The sequence below is a fragment of the Rhinatrema bivittatum genome, chromosome 17 (assembly GCF_901001135.1).
Source record: "Rhinatrema bivittatum chromosome 17, aRhiBiv1.1, whole genome shotgun sequence".
In the NCBI taxonomy this organism is placed as follows: Eukaryota; Metazoa; Chordata; class Amphibia; order Gymnophiona; family Rhinatrematidae; genus Rhinatrema; species Rhinatrema bivittatum.
In genome coordinates this window covers 40,161,328-40,176,951 of record NC_042631.1, presented here as the reverse complement: position 1 = coordinate 40,176,951, position 15,624 = coordinate 40,161,328, and the positions used below count along the sequence as shown (strand labels likewise).

General features: G+C 40.8%; 1 protein-coding gene across 1 annotated transcript in view; it reads right to left on the bottom strand.

Annotated features, from left to right (window-relative positions):
* The window catches only part of LOC115079484 (mucin-2-like), a 98,651-nt gene that overhangs the window by 27,004 nt on the left and 56,023 nt on the right, over positions 1-15,624 (bottom strand). Inside the window, 8 exon segments of the mRNA XM_029583108.1 lie at positions 5,115-5,318; positions 5,424-5,467; positions 5,711-5,855; positions 7,534-7,662; positions 8,632-8,788; positions 9,431-9,571; positions 9,573-9,671; positions 11,413-11,592. Coding sequence (XP_029438968.1) covers positions 5,115-5,318; positions 5,424-5,467; positions 5,711-5,855; positions 7,534-7,662; positions 8,632-8,788; positions 9,431-9,571; positions 9,573-9,671; positions 11,413-11,592 — 1,099 coding nt within the window.

Genomic DNA, 15,624 nt, shown 5'->3' with positions numbered 1-15,624 from the left:
AAGGCTCTATTTGAATATGTCAACTCCCTGACCCGTCTCTCCCCAAATATCATTCCAGAAGAACAAGCCAAAACTAAATGTGAACAATTGGCAATGTTTTTCCATGAGAAAGTTAACAAACTTATGACTCGTTTTCTTTCCATCCCTCACACACCACAAAACAATTACACCATCCAATCTACCAACCCCACAGCAACTCTTACACAGTTTGAACACACTACTGACATAGAAATTGAATCTTTACTCAAAAAAACTAGACCATCAACTCATCCTTCTGATACCATTCCCACGAAACTTCTCCTCACCATACCAGACCTAATAGCCCGTCCAATTTCAATGATTATTAACGCATCCATTGATGCAGGCATGGTTCCCATTCCATTAAAACAAGCGATTCTTAAACCCTCCCTCAAGAAACCTAAACTGGACCCTACTGATCTGAGCAATTACCACCCCATCTCCAACCTTCCGTTCATTGCAAAAATCTTAGAAAAAACTATCAACCGCCAACTCAGTGAATATTTAGATGAGCATCTGATCCTATCCCCATCTCAATATGGTTTTCGGAAACTACACAGTACAGAAACCCTGCTTATATCACTTTCTGACTACCTGATCAAAAGTTTAGACAAAGGACTATCCCATCTGCTAATAATCTTAGACATTTCGGCTGCATTTGATACAGTCAGCCATCAGATACTCCTCAAACGCCTTGATGAGATTGGAATTACTGGCACAGCCCACAACTGGTTCACTTTATACCTCAGCAATAGGAATTATAAAGTCAAATTAGGCAACCATGAATCTAAGGAAATTCCCCTTGCTCATGGAGTCCCCCAAGGCTCCTCCCTGTCTTCCACGCTATTTAATATTTACCTGTTACCCCTCTGCCAGCTCCTGTCCAGCCTTAAGATGCCGCACTATTTGTACGCTGATGATGTACAAATTCTAATTCCAATCACTGATTCCATACCAAAAGCCCTTGATATCTGGCATGCCACACTCAACGCAATCAACAATCTACTTAATTCTATACAACTTGCTCTTAATACTACAAAAACTGAACTCATGGTTATAACTTCTCCCACACCCTCCCATACTGCGCCGACAATGCCTATCACATTACCCCACACCCAATTTTCTCACCAATTATGTGATCTAGGAGTCATACTAGATGACCACATGACATTCAAAAAATATATCAATAAAATACTGAAAGAATGTTTTTTCAAGATCCACACAATTAAAAAACTAAAACCCCTATTACACTTCACTGATTTCTGCATCATACTCCAAGCCATGGTATTCTCTAAAATTGACTACTGTAATGCTCTGCTATTAGGACTACCCAAAAATGCCATCAATCCGTTACAAATTCTACAGAACACTGCCGCTCGCATCCTCACCAACACTACTTCAAAGGAGCATATTACACCCATTCTTAAACGATTACATTGGCTAACCATTCACTTTGGCATTCAATATAAGGTTTTAACCCTCATACACAAAGCCCTTCACAAATCAGAAATGAACTGGTTCTCTAACTCCTTTCAATTTCATACCTCTAACAGGCCGATCAGAAACCCATACATGGCTACCTTGCAAACCCCTTCACCCCAACTCTTTAAATATACATCCACTAAGGCCTGCGCCCTGTCACTAGCTGGCCCTACCTTATGGAACTCTATGCCCACTGAACTACGACTTGAACAGTCCCCAAAGATCTTCAAAAAAAATCTCAAGACATGGTTATTTACTCAAGCCTACACATGATCTCCCCTGCTCCTTCCCACTTCATTCTACCCATCTTGCAAGCACAATAGACATTATCCTTCACGTTCTCCCTCCTCCATGATGCAACATTTCTAAATACTCCTGCACGTCCAATCCTCTCTTCCTCCCCCCCTCCCCCTCTACTATAAGTTTTTGCCTTTTAAATTACTTAGCTATTCTCACTGTTAGTTATTTATGTATTAGTTCATAATTATTAACTTGTTATATGTACGTTACTTCTTCCCTTAGTTATTTATATACTAGTTCATAATTATTACTACCTTGTTCTATGTACAACGCTCTGACATTTTGTTTTGTTTTCCTGTAAACTGACGCGATATTCCAGGATGAACGGTGGTATATAAAAACCAATAAATAAATACATCCAACATGGTATTTAGGGCCAGGTTCAAAGAGCTGCTAATTGCCCTGTAGCACTGTTTCCAGATCCTTCAGTACTTTTCTTCTACTGCCAAATTTATAGTTTAGTATGAAGGAGATCTCTTCCAAAATGGCAGAAAAAAATTACTCATGGCACATTTGCAGACATTTTACAGATTCTGCTATGCTATAGGAATTTTCAAAAGATATCTTTGGCATTTTTTCAAGCCTTTATCTTGGATAAAACTAAAAATGTATCAAGATTGATATTCAGCGCTATTTGTCTAGGTTAAGTGAAGACTTAGCAGGACAAATGGTGGGGTTTGAACATCCAGGTGAGGTGGCCAACCTCAAGATAGCCACACAACCTTTCAGCAGGATACACAGTTATCTGGCTAGATCAGGGGTGGGACAGAAGTATTCCAGTATGCAGCCAGTTAACATAGCTGGATAACTTTAGGGCAGTCCTGAAATAAGCCATAAAAACACATCCAGCCAACTTTGACCTAGCTGGTTATATTCAGTAGCCAGATAAATGTATCCAATTAGCATTGCTAGCCGGCCAGCAGCTGAATATGGACCTAATTGAAGTAGTAAATACTCACAATTTAGTCGAATTTTGGAGGGAAGAAAGGGAAATAAATGTTTTTCTTATTCTTTATAGCTGGCTCTTGGATTTACTGGTCACCTTGGCAATCATTATTACCTAGTTAATCACTACACTGTCAAACTGTGATGAGCCACAGTGATGCAGGAAAGAACAGTGCTATCTTTCTGGGAAAAAAAAAGAAGCCAGTAGTCATGTACAGGGTGCATGTGGTTTTTTTTTGAGAGTCAACAGGGCAAATGAAGCAGGAGAGGAAAAATGTACAGGTACACAGTATCGACACGTACCCCTTGAAAAAAAGTCCTGGCAAAATCCATTTGCTGTACCAGAAAGTACTTTGAATGATATATTTTTCTATGTATTTTTTATTGCTAGCACTTTTTCAGGTTTCTTAGTAAAACAATAAACCTGTAGAGAAAAATATTTACAATTTTTTTAAGGCAATGCTATAAAATTTCTGCCCTTGTCTTCCCCTTTGAGTACACATAGGGATTTCATTTTGATATCTCTGCATATTCCCCCTGCCACTGGTCCACCATTGGATTTTCGGAAGTAAACTTAAGTGGATTTTCCATTTTTAAATCATCTTGCAGGCCCACAGGGGTATCATATATGGGTTCCCTTGGGCTGCAAGCATTGCTGGGAGGTTTAAAATGTTCTTCCCTATATACTTCTGAGTATTCCATTTTCATTTAAATTCTTGTTACCATCCTAATTTTAATGCACATTTGGGTCCTGTAAGGTATTTCCTAGAAGGCTTACAGTCTAAGAGGATAACTTTAAAGCTGTTTGCGCATGCCCATATACACATATATATGGGTGCGTGCAAAGTTGCTACAGCATTTTGTAACCCATTCGCAAATGATTTGCGCAGGATATAAAATATGAGTACAAATGCATGGCTTGCATGCAAACATGCTTTTATACGTAAAAACCGCAAGCTGCACAAATTCAGATTTATCTGTATAAGTAGTGGCACTTATCTGAATAAGTCTGAAGATTGTTACTTGTCCATCTAGGTAGCGCTTTCCATACTTATCCGACTGGATAAGTAGCATCCAAGTAAGTAGCACGTTGTAATAGATTTTTCCGGCTATCTTACATAGCCGGATAAGTCCGAAAAGTGCTACTTAGATGGAAAGATAGAAATTTAACTGGATAAGTGTGCGCAAATGATATACCATTGTACGTCTACATTAAATTTTTAAGAGATACACAAGTAGATTTTGCATGCATTATTTAGATGCATTTACCTCCTGTAAGTCATCTTTTACAAGTGGAAGTCGGGGCATTTTATCACGTGCCCACGGCATGTTATAAAATAGTTTACTGCTTCACTCTGTCAAACTCATGAAGACCCTCCTGGCTCGTCAGCCTGAAGTCCTCCCATTTCACCCAGACCCCCTACCCAGTCATGTTTGCACTTTTAGGATGTTTACGATCCCTTCTGATATTGAGCAGGAGTAAGTATATGTGAGTAAGGTGCCACATTTACCTACATAAATTGCTTATAAAATTGCAACTTACTTGCATAAATTTTGGACTCTCCCTGGAAAGGCCCTGGCCCACCCATTTTTACATGCCCCTAAATTTACTCAAGGACCCTGATTTACACGTGTTTGTGGAGGTTTCTAAGATAGTATGTACTCATGTATTTTACATGCATACGTGCTCATTTTTATGCACGCAGCTTTTGAATATTCATCTTTAAGTCTAAACCTGAGGCAACGGAGGAAGAAGTGATTTGTCCATAGTCACAAGGAACATCAGTGGAATTTGAATCCTGGCTTCCCTGGTATGCTGCTCACTGCTGTAACCACTAGGCCATTCCTCCACTCTCATGCTAGCATTATCCTGCATCATATTATGTTACTTTTTCCCCTATTTTTGTATGACTCTGCCAGTTATTAATAGCAACCATCAGAAAGCTGTATTTAAAAGGAAAGCTGAATGTTCATGACAAAGTATCATATCCGCTTCATTTCTTGGCAACAAACACTACCATATCCAGAATTTGTGGAATAAATCCCATGCTCAACATGTGTCATGGTTGTGTTTGACTAGCGAATGGCATCATAGTTTGTTTTGCTCTTCTGTCTCACACACAAACAAAAAAATGAGATGATCAGTTATGCAATGGCAGCTTCCATTTTAGGAGATTAGGATTTTGTTCTGAAGTTTTAATGCTGTTTTCAACATTAAAGCAGAACAAAGAGGTAAGCTATATGAAATGTGCGGGACGTTAGAGAAAGTTTCTAATAGCTCAGCCGGGAGAATGCAAACAAAAAGCATTGTGAAGCGGCCATCATTTTCTGGCCTTCAAAGGTTCACAGACCATGCAGTAAAAACACACCTGTTGTGGCAGCTGTTGTAATTGCAGGAGTCACAGTAAAGTGGAATGGTGTGGTAGAGGGTGTAGTAGTGCATGCTTCAATGGACCTGTTTATTGTCCCGTTAGCAGCACACACTGCACTGATGCACCCTCCGATGCCATCTGTTGTATGGTAGATGGTATCATTGTAGTTATACATCTTTTCCTCGTATTGACATTGGCAAGCTGTTAAGTCAGAGGTAAAAGAATGACATTGTTACGTAGTGTGGAAAATGAAAGAGACAGTGCCTGGGTTACTGCTATAACAACAATGGCACTTATACAACGTACCTTCCACATCATACTTGCACTCTATGCCTTCCATTGTGCATTCGCTGGAAATAAAGGATCAAAAAAATTTAACTGGAGATATAAGAAATCCAACGATCAAAATTTCCAAGCTCTTCTTATTTTTCAGGGGGGGGAAGCATGGGGAAAATATTTTACTTGTTCATTTCTCAAGGGTATCAGAAGTCCATAGAACTGGTTAATGCCAGGCATGCCCTGTAGTGCCAGGCAGGCACACATCCCATTGCCCCATAAACAGCTGATGAATATTTCTTGAGTTAAAAGCTCACCAGGACTCGCAGTTTTCAGGTGAATCCACCTCATCCCCTAGCTTGTAATGCGTTCCTTCTGCATCATAACAGCCACACTGTGCCACGCAAGTCATTTCATCTTCATCAAAATAAGGCATTTCTTCTGGGCAGCTTGGGTAGCAGCCTAGAAGGAGGTAGTAAGGTTAAAACTGCAAAGCGGATTCACACTGAGAGCATGCACATCCAGACAGAAGAAAGAAATCTCAAATGGCATCTAAAAGCAAGGAAGGAGAGGATTTTCGGATCCATTCCCTTAAGGGGAGAACTTTCTAAACTGTCAATGGGAGAAAGATTGCATATATTTTTCAACCATGGGCTTTGCACCAATTTTCAAAGTGAAAGTCCCTGAGAACTTCTGCTTTGAAACTTGCTGCAGATGCAAAGTACACCCAGCCACTCGTGCCTGATTTTTCTATGGAGAGATTTTGGCTGGAAAAGTATGTGCAAAGATTTGAAAGTGCCACTAACAGGTGTGCTCTTCCTCTCCTGCTCTAAATACATCCCCAAGAATGACTGCTTGATGAATCTGACTAAAAGTACGTGCAATGTGAACATCTTGGAAAAACCTGAAAATTTCATCAAACTTAAACCAGGCTGAAATTCACCTGATTCTCTACTAAATAAAAAATATATGCTAATATATATAAATACTATACAATTAATTAAACTAAGAACCACAAATAGATACCAGTTTTAAAGAGTGGGATGATGGTAGTGATCTTTCTTTAGTTAGGAAAGGAAAGTAGAAGGTCAGTAATGATCCATATGCATCAAGTGACACAAGCACAGTCATCTCTCACATCCTACGAGGTGATCTGGCATCATAATTAAGACTGACGCAGACAGAATCCTCTACTATATACAATATTTACTTGCAAAAAAATATTTAGCAGGCAACTGAGCCCATGACTTTGTTGAGCCATGGTTGACTGGTAAGTGTAATAGAGACCACAGACCAGTCAAACATGTAATATGTAATCCCTACAGATGCTTAAAGAAACTATTTATGATTTGTCCCAGGCTGGTCCTGGGACAAATCATAAATGGGTGCCAGGCATGGGATGAGGGCCTCAACAGCCCGTGATTTAGGCTGGTGCAGGGTGAAAGCTGGCCCTTAGGATACTGGCAAGGGAGCCTAATCTATTGCTCCTCCATGGTTTGAACCATGCCCTGGGCCTGTGTTCTTCAGTCTGATTGGTTGGCATGCCACACAGGGTCAAGGGAGTAGGGAAAGAGTTATCAGCCAATAAAAGTTCAGAGAGGTAGTTTTCCCCAATCCTTTTTTGGCTGCCGTGGAAGGCTGCACATCCACTTTCTATGATATTCCTGTACTTTGCTGTAGGTTCTTTTTGTTGAAGAATTGATTGGGCAGGCGGGATTACCCCAAGCTATGTTTATGTTCAGGGTGTTGCTGATGGTCCCGCTGTGTTGGTTGCACATTTGACACTTGTGTTTGGCAGGATCAGTTTCAGGCAGTTGGCTCCATAGATGACACATTGCTGGGCTGTGGTGGGGGCTGTGTGCTGAGGCAACTGGGAGCTGCTGATGGGCCTACAAGCTGGGGGGTCTAGGGGTGGGTATATCTTGCTGGGGCATGGGACAATATCGCCTAAGCTCGGGTAATGATGTATTTGCTGTCTGTAGTAAAGCTGTGGTCTGTTAATTCCAAAGCTCTGGCCTTCTGGCATTATTGCAAGCATTGGAAGAGGTTTATAAGGAAGGCCATAGTCCTGGCTACCATGTATTCAGCTCAGTGGCCTACAGATGAAAACTAAGCAACATTTTTCTGAGGATCCTTTTACCTTCTAAACCTGGTACCTCATAAAGACATTTTCCACTGGGATTCCTGCAGGTCTTCATACAAGGAGCTCCACAGGGCTTGTAGTGCCACTCACATTCATCATCATGATTGTAGAAATCACAGAACAGAGCTGGAAGAAAGCGGTAAATGAGAATTTAATTCATATGATTAAAATAGGTTATTTTAGATAGATGCACATGAAGCTACTGCCCAAGACATCTGCTTTTTGCTCCCAAGCTTTCGGCACCACATTTTGCTAACACAAGAACTCAAATAAGTCTGGGCCTTCAGAAACACTGGCATTAAACATCCACTGAGGAAAAAACATGCAAAAATTAAATACTACAGCTCACAAATGTCATCTGTCATACTAGAGACACAGCTCCCTATTTCCCATCAACTCTGTGAGAAAGGATGTACAAAATGGTTCCAGCTTCGCAAATTAGTCGGTGAGAATTAACTTTTCCCCAACAACTTTCACTAGAAGATTTAACGCAAAACCTTCTCACGCAAACATTTTTGTGAAACCCCCCCATAGTATAAGTTCTAACAGAAATGGGGAAATTGAGAATTATGAAAAAAATTATCTTGAATTAGCACACAAAAAAATGAAAATCAGTTTGCCATTTGTAATAGTGCTTCTATGATTTTCATCCATTATAATGACTACAAATCTTTAGTGATGTCAATTTTACTATGACTAGACTACCTCAGAATATTTCTGTAACACCATCCCCTCTAACTGCAACCCACCTCCCAAAAACCTACCCCGATTCAGTGCCCCTCTACAGTGGTACCTGTATATACAGTATACAGAGGTGCTCTCTCTGTGCGAAGTGAAAACTAGAGCAAGTGGTGATAAATTTATCGCACATTGACGATGCAGGATCAAGGAAATTAGCCTAATCACACCCCTTTTTATCATGGGCACTATTTCTGCTATATTTATAGCATTTTGATAAATCTAGGGGTTGGTTTGGAGCCAAAATATAATAAGACGTAGTAGTCCTTTCTTTTATTAATATTTTTCAGCTGTATCTCCCTCCTTCTGGACCTCCCCTTCCTAGGTCTCTCTTTTAAGATAGAGTGTAATACTCACGACAGATTGTAGGTGTTCTCCAAGCAACACAGACCCCGGACTCACTGCACGCCTGAGCATAGGAAGCCACTGCTGTACAGAAGCATTCACAGTCTCCTCCAGTGTCACAGGCACAGGCATCCATCACACAGGCATCATAATATTTTTTTGGATCAACCTGAGAAAAGGGATACAGCAAACCTGGATTTCAGCTCACAAATATAAATTCAAAATCAGCAAGACGGCACAAAGCATTTGATCATAGCATCCTTCCTATTGAGTGAAAGGGTAGCAGCATGTACTATATTATTATTTATTATTATTTAAGTGTTTTATATACCGTCATTCCATGTGAGAATCACTAGTTCATAACGGTGTACAGGTTTGACACTCATAAATAAATGATGAAATACAGTGGGAGGCATACATACATACATAAGAATTTAGAGGCAAGGGTGCTTTTCAATTGTGCCCTTCAAGGCAGATACAAAATAGAGTAGTATAAAAGGGTTAAAGGGGGGTTAGGATTATGGGGGGTATTATTCAGGTCATATGTTGAATAACTGGTCATGTTGAATTATTATACTGCTCTACAGGCATGGAAAAAAAATTAGTGATATCATCACAAAGTAACCATGTTCTCTCTTGAGTTAGAAAAGATAAAAATATTATCTTAAATTTCCATACATATTGGATAACTGATAAACTGGCTTGATGAGGTTGGAGTGCCTACTTAATGCCACTGCATAACTTCTCTTTAGCTGATTCAATTTTCTCCCAAGCAAGGAAATATGTATTCAGAATACTTGGTGCACAGTACCTGAGCGTGACAAGTATCAAATACTTGACTAGTGATGATGCTACACTCTTTCTCTGCCCAAGACTTTCTGTAAGGGTTGGTAGTACAAGGGTCCTTAGGTTGCACAGCATCTGGGCAAGTTGGAGAGAATTTCCAGCTGTTTTCCAAATTCCTCTACATCTCCAACAACAGACTGGCTTCTGGTGGTGAAGTCGTCGTTGCCATTATCGTTGTAGTTTCCGCACATACCACAAACTTTCCGCTGTGAGGCCATAAGGAAAATATTTAATCATGCCACAGTAAAACATGATAATACATTCCAGATTTCACTGGGTTTTCACAGAAAATGGCATTACCCTACATGGGGTTTCCCATGCATCACCCACAGATTTCCACTGAAATCTGCCAATTTTTAGTGGTCTAAGTCACCATGGCAGCCACAAAGAAGTGCACATATTTGTTCATCAGGACAGCTTAATTGTGTCTCATCTCATCCTTTGATAGGAGCCAGTAAAAGAGCTCTCTTTCAAACTGAGATCTTACAGATGTGAAATGGAACCTTTCCAGGGCAAGATATCTGGTAAAATGGCAATACATCAGGAAGCTCACTTGCTCAGACATACACATACATATTTACCATGGGACCAATATTCAAAGATATCTGATTTATAAGTTATACGGATATTGCTTTTCTGGATAATCTAGAAGGGATATTAAGCAGCATGGCTATGCTGCTGCTGAATATAATCAGATAAGTTCTAGTTATCCGGATGTTATCTTCAGATAACTTTAGACCTGCAGTTGAGCAGATTTAACTTATTTGGTTAACTTAACCAGATAAGGCTGAATATAGGCACTTATCTGGTCAAGATAACTGGATAAGTAGTGCCGTCCCGATCCATCCATTCCTCACACATTCACTATCTGGTTATCTATTTAGTTGGATAACTGATTTATCCAGCTAAGTGGTACCTGTTGAACATAGCCAGATATTCAGTGGCTGCCACTTAGCCAGATAAATCCTACTTATCCAGCTAAGTAGAGTTTCAATATTGGAACCTACCATCAACAAGCCAACAAAGTTCCTAATCCTAATGTTTGTTGTTCGTTTTAAATAAGGTACTCCAGGTAACTTTCTCAGACAATATTAGAAATATGCATTGGCAGGTCAAATATAAAATGTTCAGAGCCCTTTATATTCATTCAAAAAATATATCTCCATCTATCTATGTAGATAGATAGAGACAGATAGATATAGATATGTTTAACTATATGTAGATAAAGATGTGTAGAAATTTAGCACCATTGCATGGCTAAACAGCACCCAGGGAGGAGAGTTTCCCCCTTGGAAGGGAACGTGGCCAGCCAAGGGGCAGGATGTCATTCAAGATATCATCATTCAGGATATGTCCACCTCTTAAATGACAACAGCAACATGGCACTTCCCCCATTCTGGTGCCCATCTCGCCCGCCCCTTCTGATGGTCCTGTAGAAATATTTCTTTTCTTTGGGAGGAAGGCAAGCCTGGCAGTTTCCTCCTGCTGCTTTAGGCTTCCAGTTCAACTGGTGCTGGCCTCCATTTGTGTTCTGGAGCCATGGCCTTCATTTGCAACTACCCAGGGAATTTTCTTGTAGTTTATATCCTCTCCCAACTCACTTAGCCCAGTCATTGCAGCGGTAGTCCTTAGCCAATGGCTGCACATGGGGGAATTCTTCAGGAACCCTTCAATCATGGGGTGCTAGAGGAGCAGCCTCTGGGAATCACCACTGCACAATGACTGAGACTCCTCCTCCCCCCCCCCCCCTTCCCACTGCTTCTGCCGCATTCCCTGGCTCAGCCAGCCTGGGAATCAAGTCAAGGCCCTCCACATGGTCTGCCAAGAAACATGTCTTAACCCTATATGCATTGTACAATATGGGCTACATGTCGCTGTACTTTCTTTTAAGTAATACATCTTCCCTTGAATGCAAGTTAGCAAAAACTTCTGTCTTTCAAAGCTAACCTTGAAAGTTGCAGGCAGTTTGAGGAGTATGCTGGTTTTCTTATCCCACAGAACTACTAGTCCAATTCTGGTCTCAATCGCTTGGTAGATGCCCATGACATGGATCTGGTAAGGCACCTCTGTATCATTGCCTCTCTGAACCAGCTCAACATTCTCATTACTAAGCCTCAGTTCATAACCCTGAAAAATGGAAAAAAATTCAAAAAACGCAATCAGTGGCAAGGCAAAAAACATTAACAGGTTCATTTTTCCTGGTAGGGAGTTTATCTGCAAATTAACAGTTCCGCAGCAATGATTTTCAGTAGGGATGTGAATCGTTTTTTGACGATTTAAAATATTGTCCGATATATTTTAAATCGTCAAAAATCATTAGAGACGATATTTAATAGGAATTCCCCCGATTTATCGTCAAAAATCGTAAATTGGGGGAAGGGGGAGGGGAAGGGGGAGGGTGGGAAAACCGGCACACTAAAACATCCCTAAAACCCACCCCGACCCTTTAAAATAAATCCCCCACCCTCCCGAACCCCCCCACAATGTCTTAAATTACCTGGGGTCCAGTGGGGGGGTCCCGTTGTGATCTTCCACTCTCGGGCCATGGGTACGTTGATAGAAATGGCGCCGGCGCCATTTTGCTTCCTGTCCCCCGATGTCACGAGCGTAGGAGATCGCTCCCGGACCCCCGCTGGACCCCCAGGGACTTTTGGCCAGCTTGGGGGGGGGTCTCCTGACCCCCACAAGACTTGCCAAAAGTCCAGCGGGGGTCCGGGAACAACCTCCTGCACTCGAATCGTGTTGCCATATGGCCAGCCATATTGCAAAATGGCGCCGGCATGGGAATCTGTATTTTATTTTCAATGTATACTCTGCCTTTTGGCAGTTCAAAGCAGATGACATTCAAGTACTGTTGTGCTTACAGAGGTTAATCTTCAAAAGGCTTCAGCATGTAAAACTGGAAGTTATGCGTGTAAGTAGTGTGTACACACAAAGTAGTATTTTGTAAAAGCCTGAAGTGTGCGCGTACTAGCAGTGTTGTACGTAACTGTTACTGATTTAAAAAAGGGGCAGTTTAAGAGCGTTTTGTGGTGGGGTTCGAATGCTGGTATTTTGTAAGCGCTAGACGCACATACATTACCCAACCTATTTAGGTGCTTTCACATCTCAGAACTGTAATTGCTTTTCTCTGCAATTTTTGGGATGGGAGGTCTGGCTGAAGTGATGGAGGGTCTGGGTTGACTGGTGGAAGTGCTGGCGAACTGCTGATTACAAGTGTGTGCACAAGGATTTTCAGAAGTGGAGCACTTGCCTACTTTGTAAAATGCCTGCCACGGCCCATTAATTGCAGTAATTATGCAAATGTAGTGTGTACTTTTCTAAAACAAGGGTAGAAAGTATGCAGCTCCCTGCATTACAAAAACATTCATGGACTTAAACGTAGATGCATACTTTTAGGGCAGACATATGCAGTCTTTTATAACCGGTGCAGCTTCTGCCACAGAGTTTAGAAAATAACAGATCAAACTTTTCCATGTCCATGCATCTGCTTGCTTATACACACTGCTAAAAATTACCCTCATAAATGGTGGTTCAGCTTTCAAAATAGTAACAGGAAACTTCTCTAATATGTCATTATGACATCTAGAGGTCCGTATTTACCCACTATGAGGCTTGGCTAGTTAGCCACAAACACTTATCCAGCTAACTTTAAGAAAGCTGGAACTATTTAGTGGCACAGCTGTATCTGGCTAACTTTAGGACAGGTCTACAGGCCGAATTCCTCCCAGTTATGCACCTGGAACACCCATAACTTTTATCCAACTAAAACTTTGCCGGATCGAAACATAGAAACATAGAAATGACGGCAGAAGAAGACCAAACGGCCCATCCAGTCTCACAGCAAGCTTTCACACTTATTTTTTTTCATACTTATCTGTTACTCTTGTCCCTTATAAGTAACTTTTTGATTCTATTTCCCTTCCACCCCCGCCATCGATGTAGATAGCAGTGCTGGAGCTGCTTCTAAGTGAAGTATCCAGCTAATCGGTTAGGGGTAGTAACCGCCATAATAAGCAAGCTACTCCCACGCCCACATTTTCATTTAGCTGGATAACTTCTCAGTTATCCTACTAAATACTTTTGGATATGGACCTCCTAGTTGTTAATTCTGAGAATTTTTTAGATGTGCTTTATAAAGAGGTTTTGAATCTGATGCTATAATATTTTAGATTATGAATTGGTAAGAGTTGAGGGACCCTCTCCGCTGGAGAAGAGAAAGTTCTAGAGAACATTTGATTAAACCTTTTAAATTAGTGAAGATTGGGCATGATAATTGGTAATGAGGATCATAACGTACAACATCTTTTATCCAAAAGAACTGGGACCATGGATGTTACGAATAATGGATATTTACTGATAATGGAAGTTCATCATTGTACTTTGGATAATAGATATTTTTCCAGATAAGAGAGCAAAACGTTTTTGAGAATTTTTTGACAAAATCTTTTTCCAGAACACAAGCCAAAGTTCATAATTTGTCTGAATAAAAGGAGATTTAGGATATTGTAACTCAAAAGACGTATAAATACTGTCTAATTGGATTAGAAACTGGCAGCATGGGAAGCGACAAAGGGTAGTGGTAAATGGAATTTTCTCTGATGAGGGGGTTGGCCTCAGATATCATCCTTGGATCGGTTCTTTTCAAGATTTTTATGAGCAACATAATGGAAGGATTGTTGGGAAAGGTTTTTGCTCATGATACCAAAATCTATAACAAGATGGACAGCCAGGAAGGAGTGGAAAACATGAAGAGGATCTAGTGAAGCTCCATGAATGGTCTAAGGTCTGGCAGCTAAGATTTAATGCTAAATAATGCAGAGTATTGCATTTAGAATGTAAAATCCCAAGGGAAAGGTTCTGTATTGGATGTGAATTTCTTCTAAGTACGAAGGAGGAGAGGACCTGGGGATAATTGTATCTGATGATCTTAAGGTGGTCAAACAGGTAGATAAAGCAGCAGTAAAAGCCAGAAAGATGCTTGGTTGCAAAGGGAGAGGAATGGTCAGCAGAAAAAGGGAGGTGATATTGCCTCTGTATAGGTCCTTGGTGAGACCTCACTTGGAATGCTGTGTACAATTCTGGAGACCGCACCTTCAAAAGGATATAACCAGGATGGAGTCGGTCCAGAGGGTGGTTACTAAAATGGTCAGTGGTCTTCATTCTAAAGCATAGGGGGATAGACTTAAAGATCTAAACATGTGTACCCTAGCGGAAAGGTGAAATGGGGGAGATATGATAGAGACATTCAAATATCTCAAAGGTTTCCATGTATAGGAGGTGAGCCTTTTCAATGGAAAGGAGGCTCTAGAACAAGGGGTCATGTGATGAGGTTGAAAGGAGCTAGTCTTAGAAGTAATCTTAGGAAATAGTTCTTTACAGAGAGGGTGGTGGATGCATGGAACAGCCACCCAGGCAGTTGGTGGAGACAAAAACAGTATCTGAATATAAGAACGCATGGGATAAATACAGGGGATCTCTAAGGAAGTGAATCTAAATTAATTGGATGGATGGGCAGACTGGATGGGCCATACGGGCTTTTTCTGCTGTCATGTTTCTACATATAGAAGGTGCTGTACTGCACTTGCTTTTCCCATATAAAGAAAATCTAGCTTGGATAGTTACCTAAACATGTTGCTGTCAAGAGCATACAGTTAACCATGGAGATGCACTATAAGAATGAGTTATGAAAAAAAAGTTAGTTTTAAAGAGGTGGAGCTGTAGGGGGCCTGCTCACATATGATATGTTTCCAGGCATAGGCAACTCTGTGCTTGAGAGAGTCTGCAGGTCTTCAAAATATCCACACTTAATGTTCATTGTATACCTTTGCATGCATTTCCTACCCATGGTATAAACGTTTATAGATAAAGCTGCAGATTGCAGTAGGCAATCTGGGCACCCTTGGGCAGCTCCACTGCTCTACATGGAGTTGGACCTTGGACTGCCTGTAGATCTCCACAGAAATCTGCAGCTTGCATAGGAAATATGCCTGGAAGTTCTATGAAAGGCTATATTGATTGCTAGATTAAACTACTACCTAATCTCTCTATTTATCTATCTATCCATCTGTCTTGTCTTGATGACTCTCCTGGTATGCCCTACAAGCTGTACAGAAACCTCTAGGTCTTAATTAGAAAGAAATATTAATGTACAGCTAC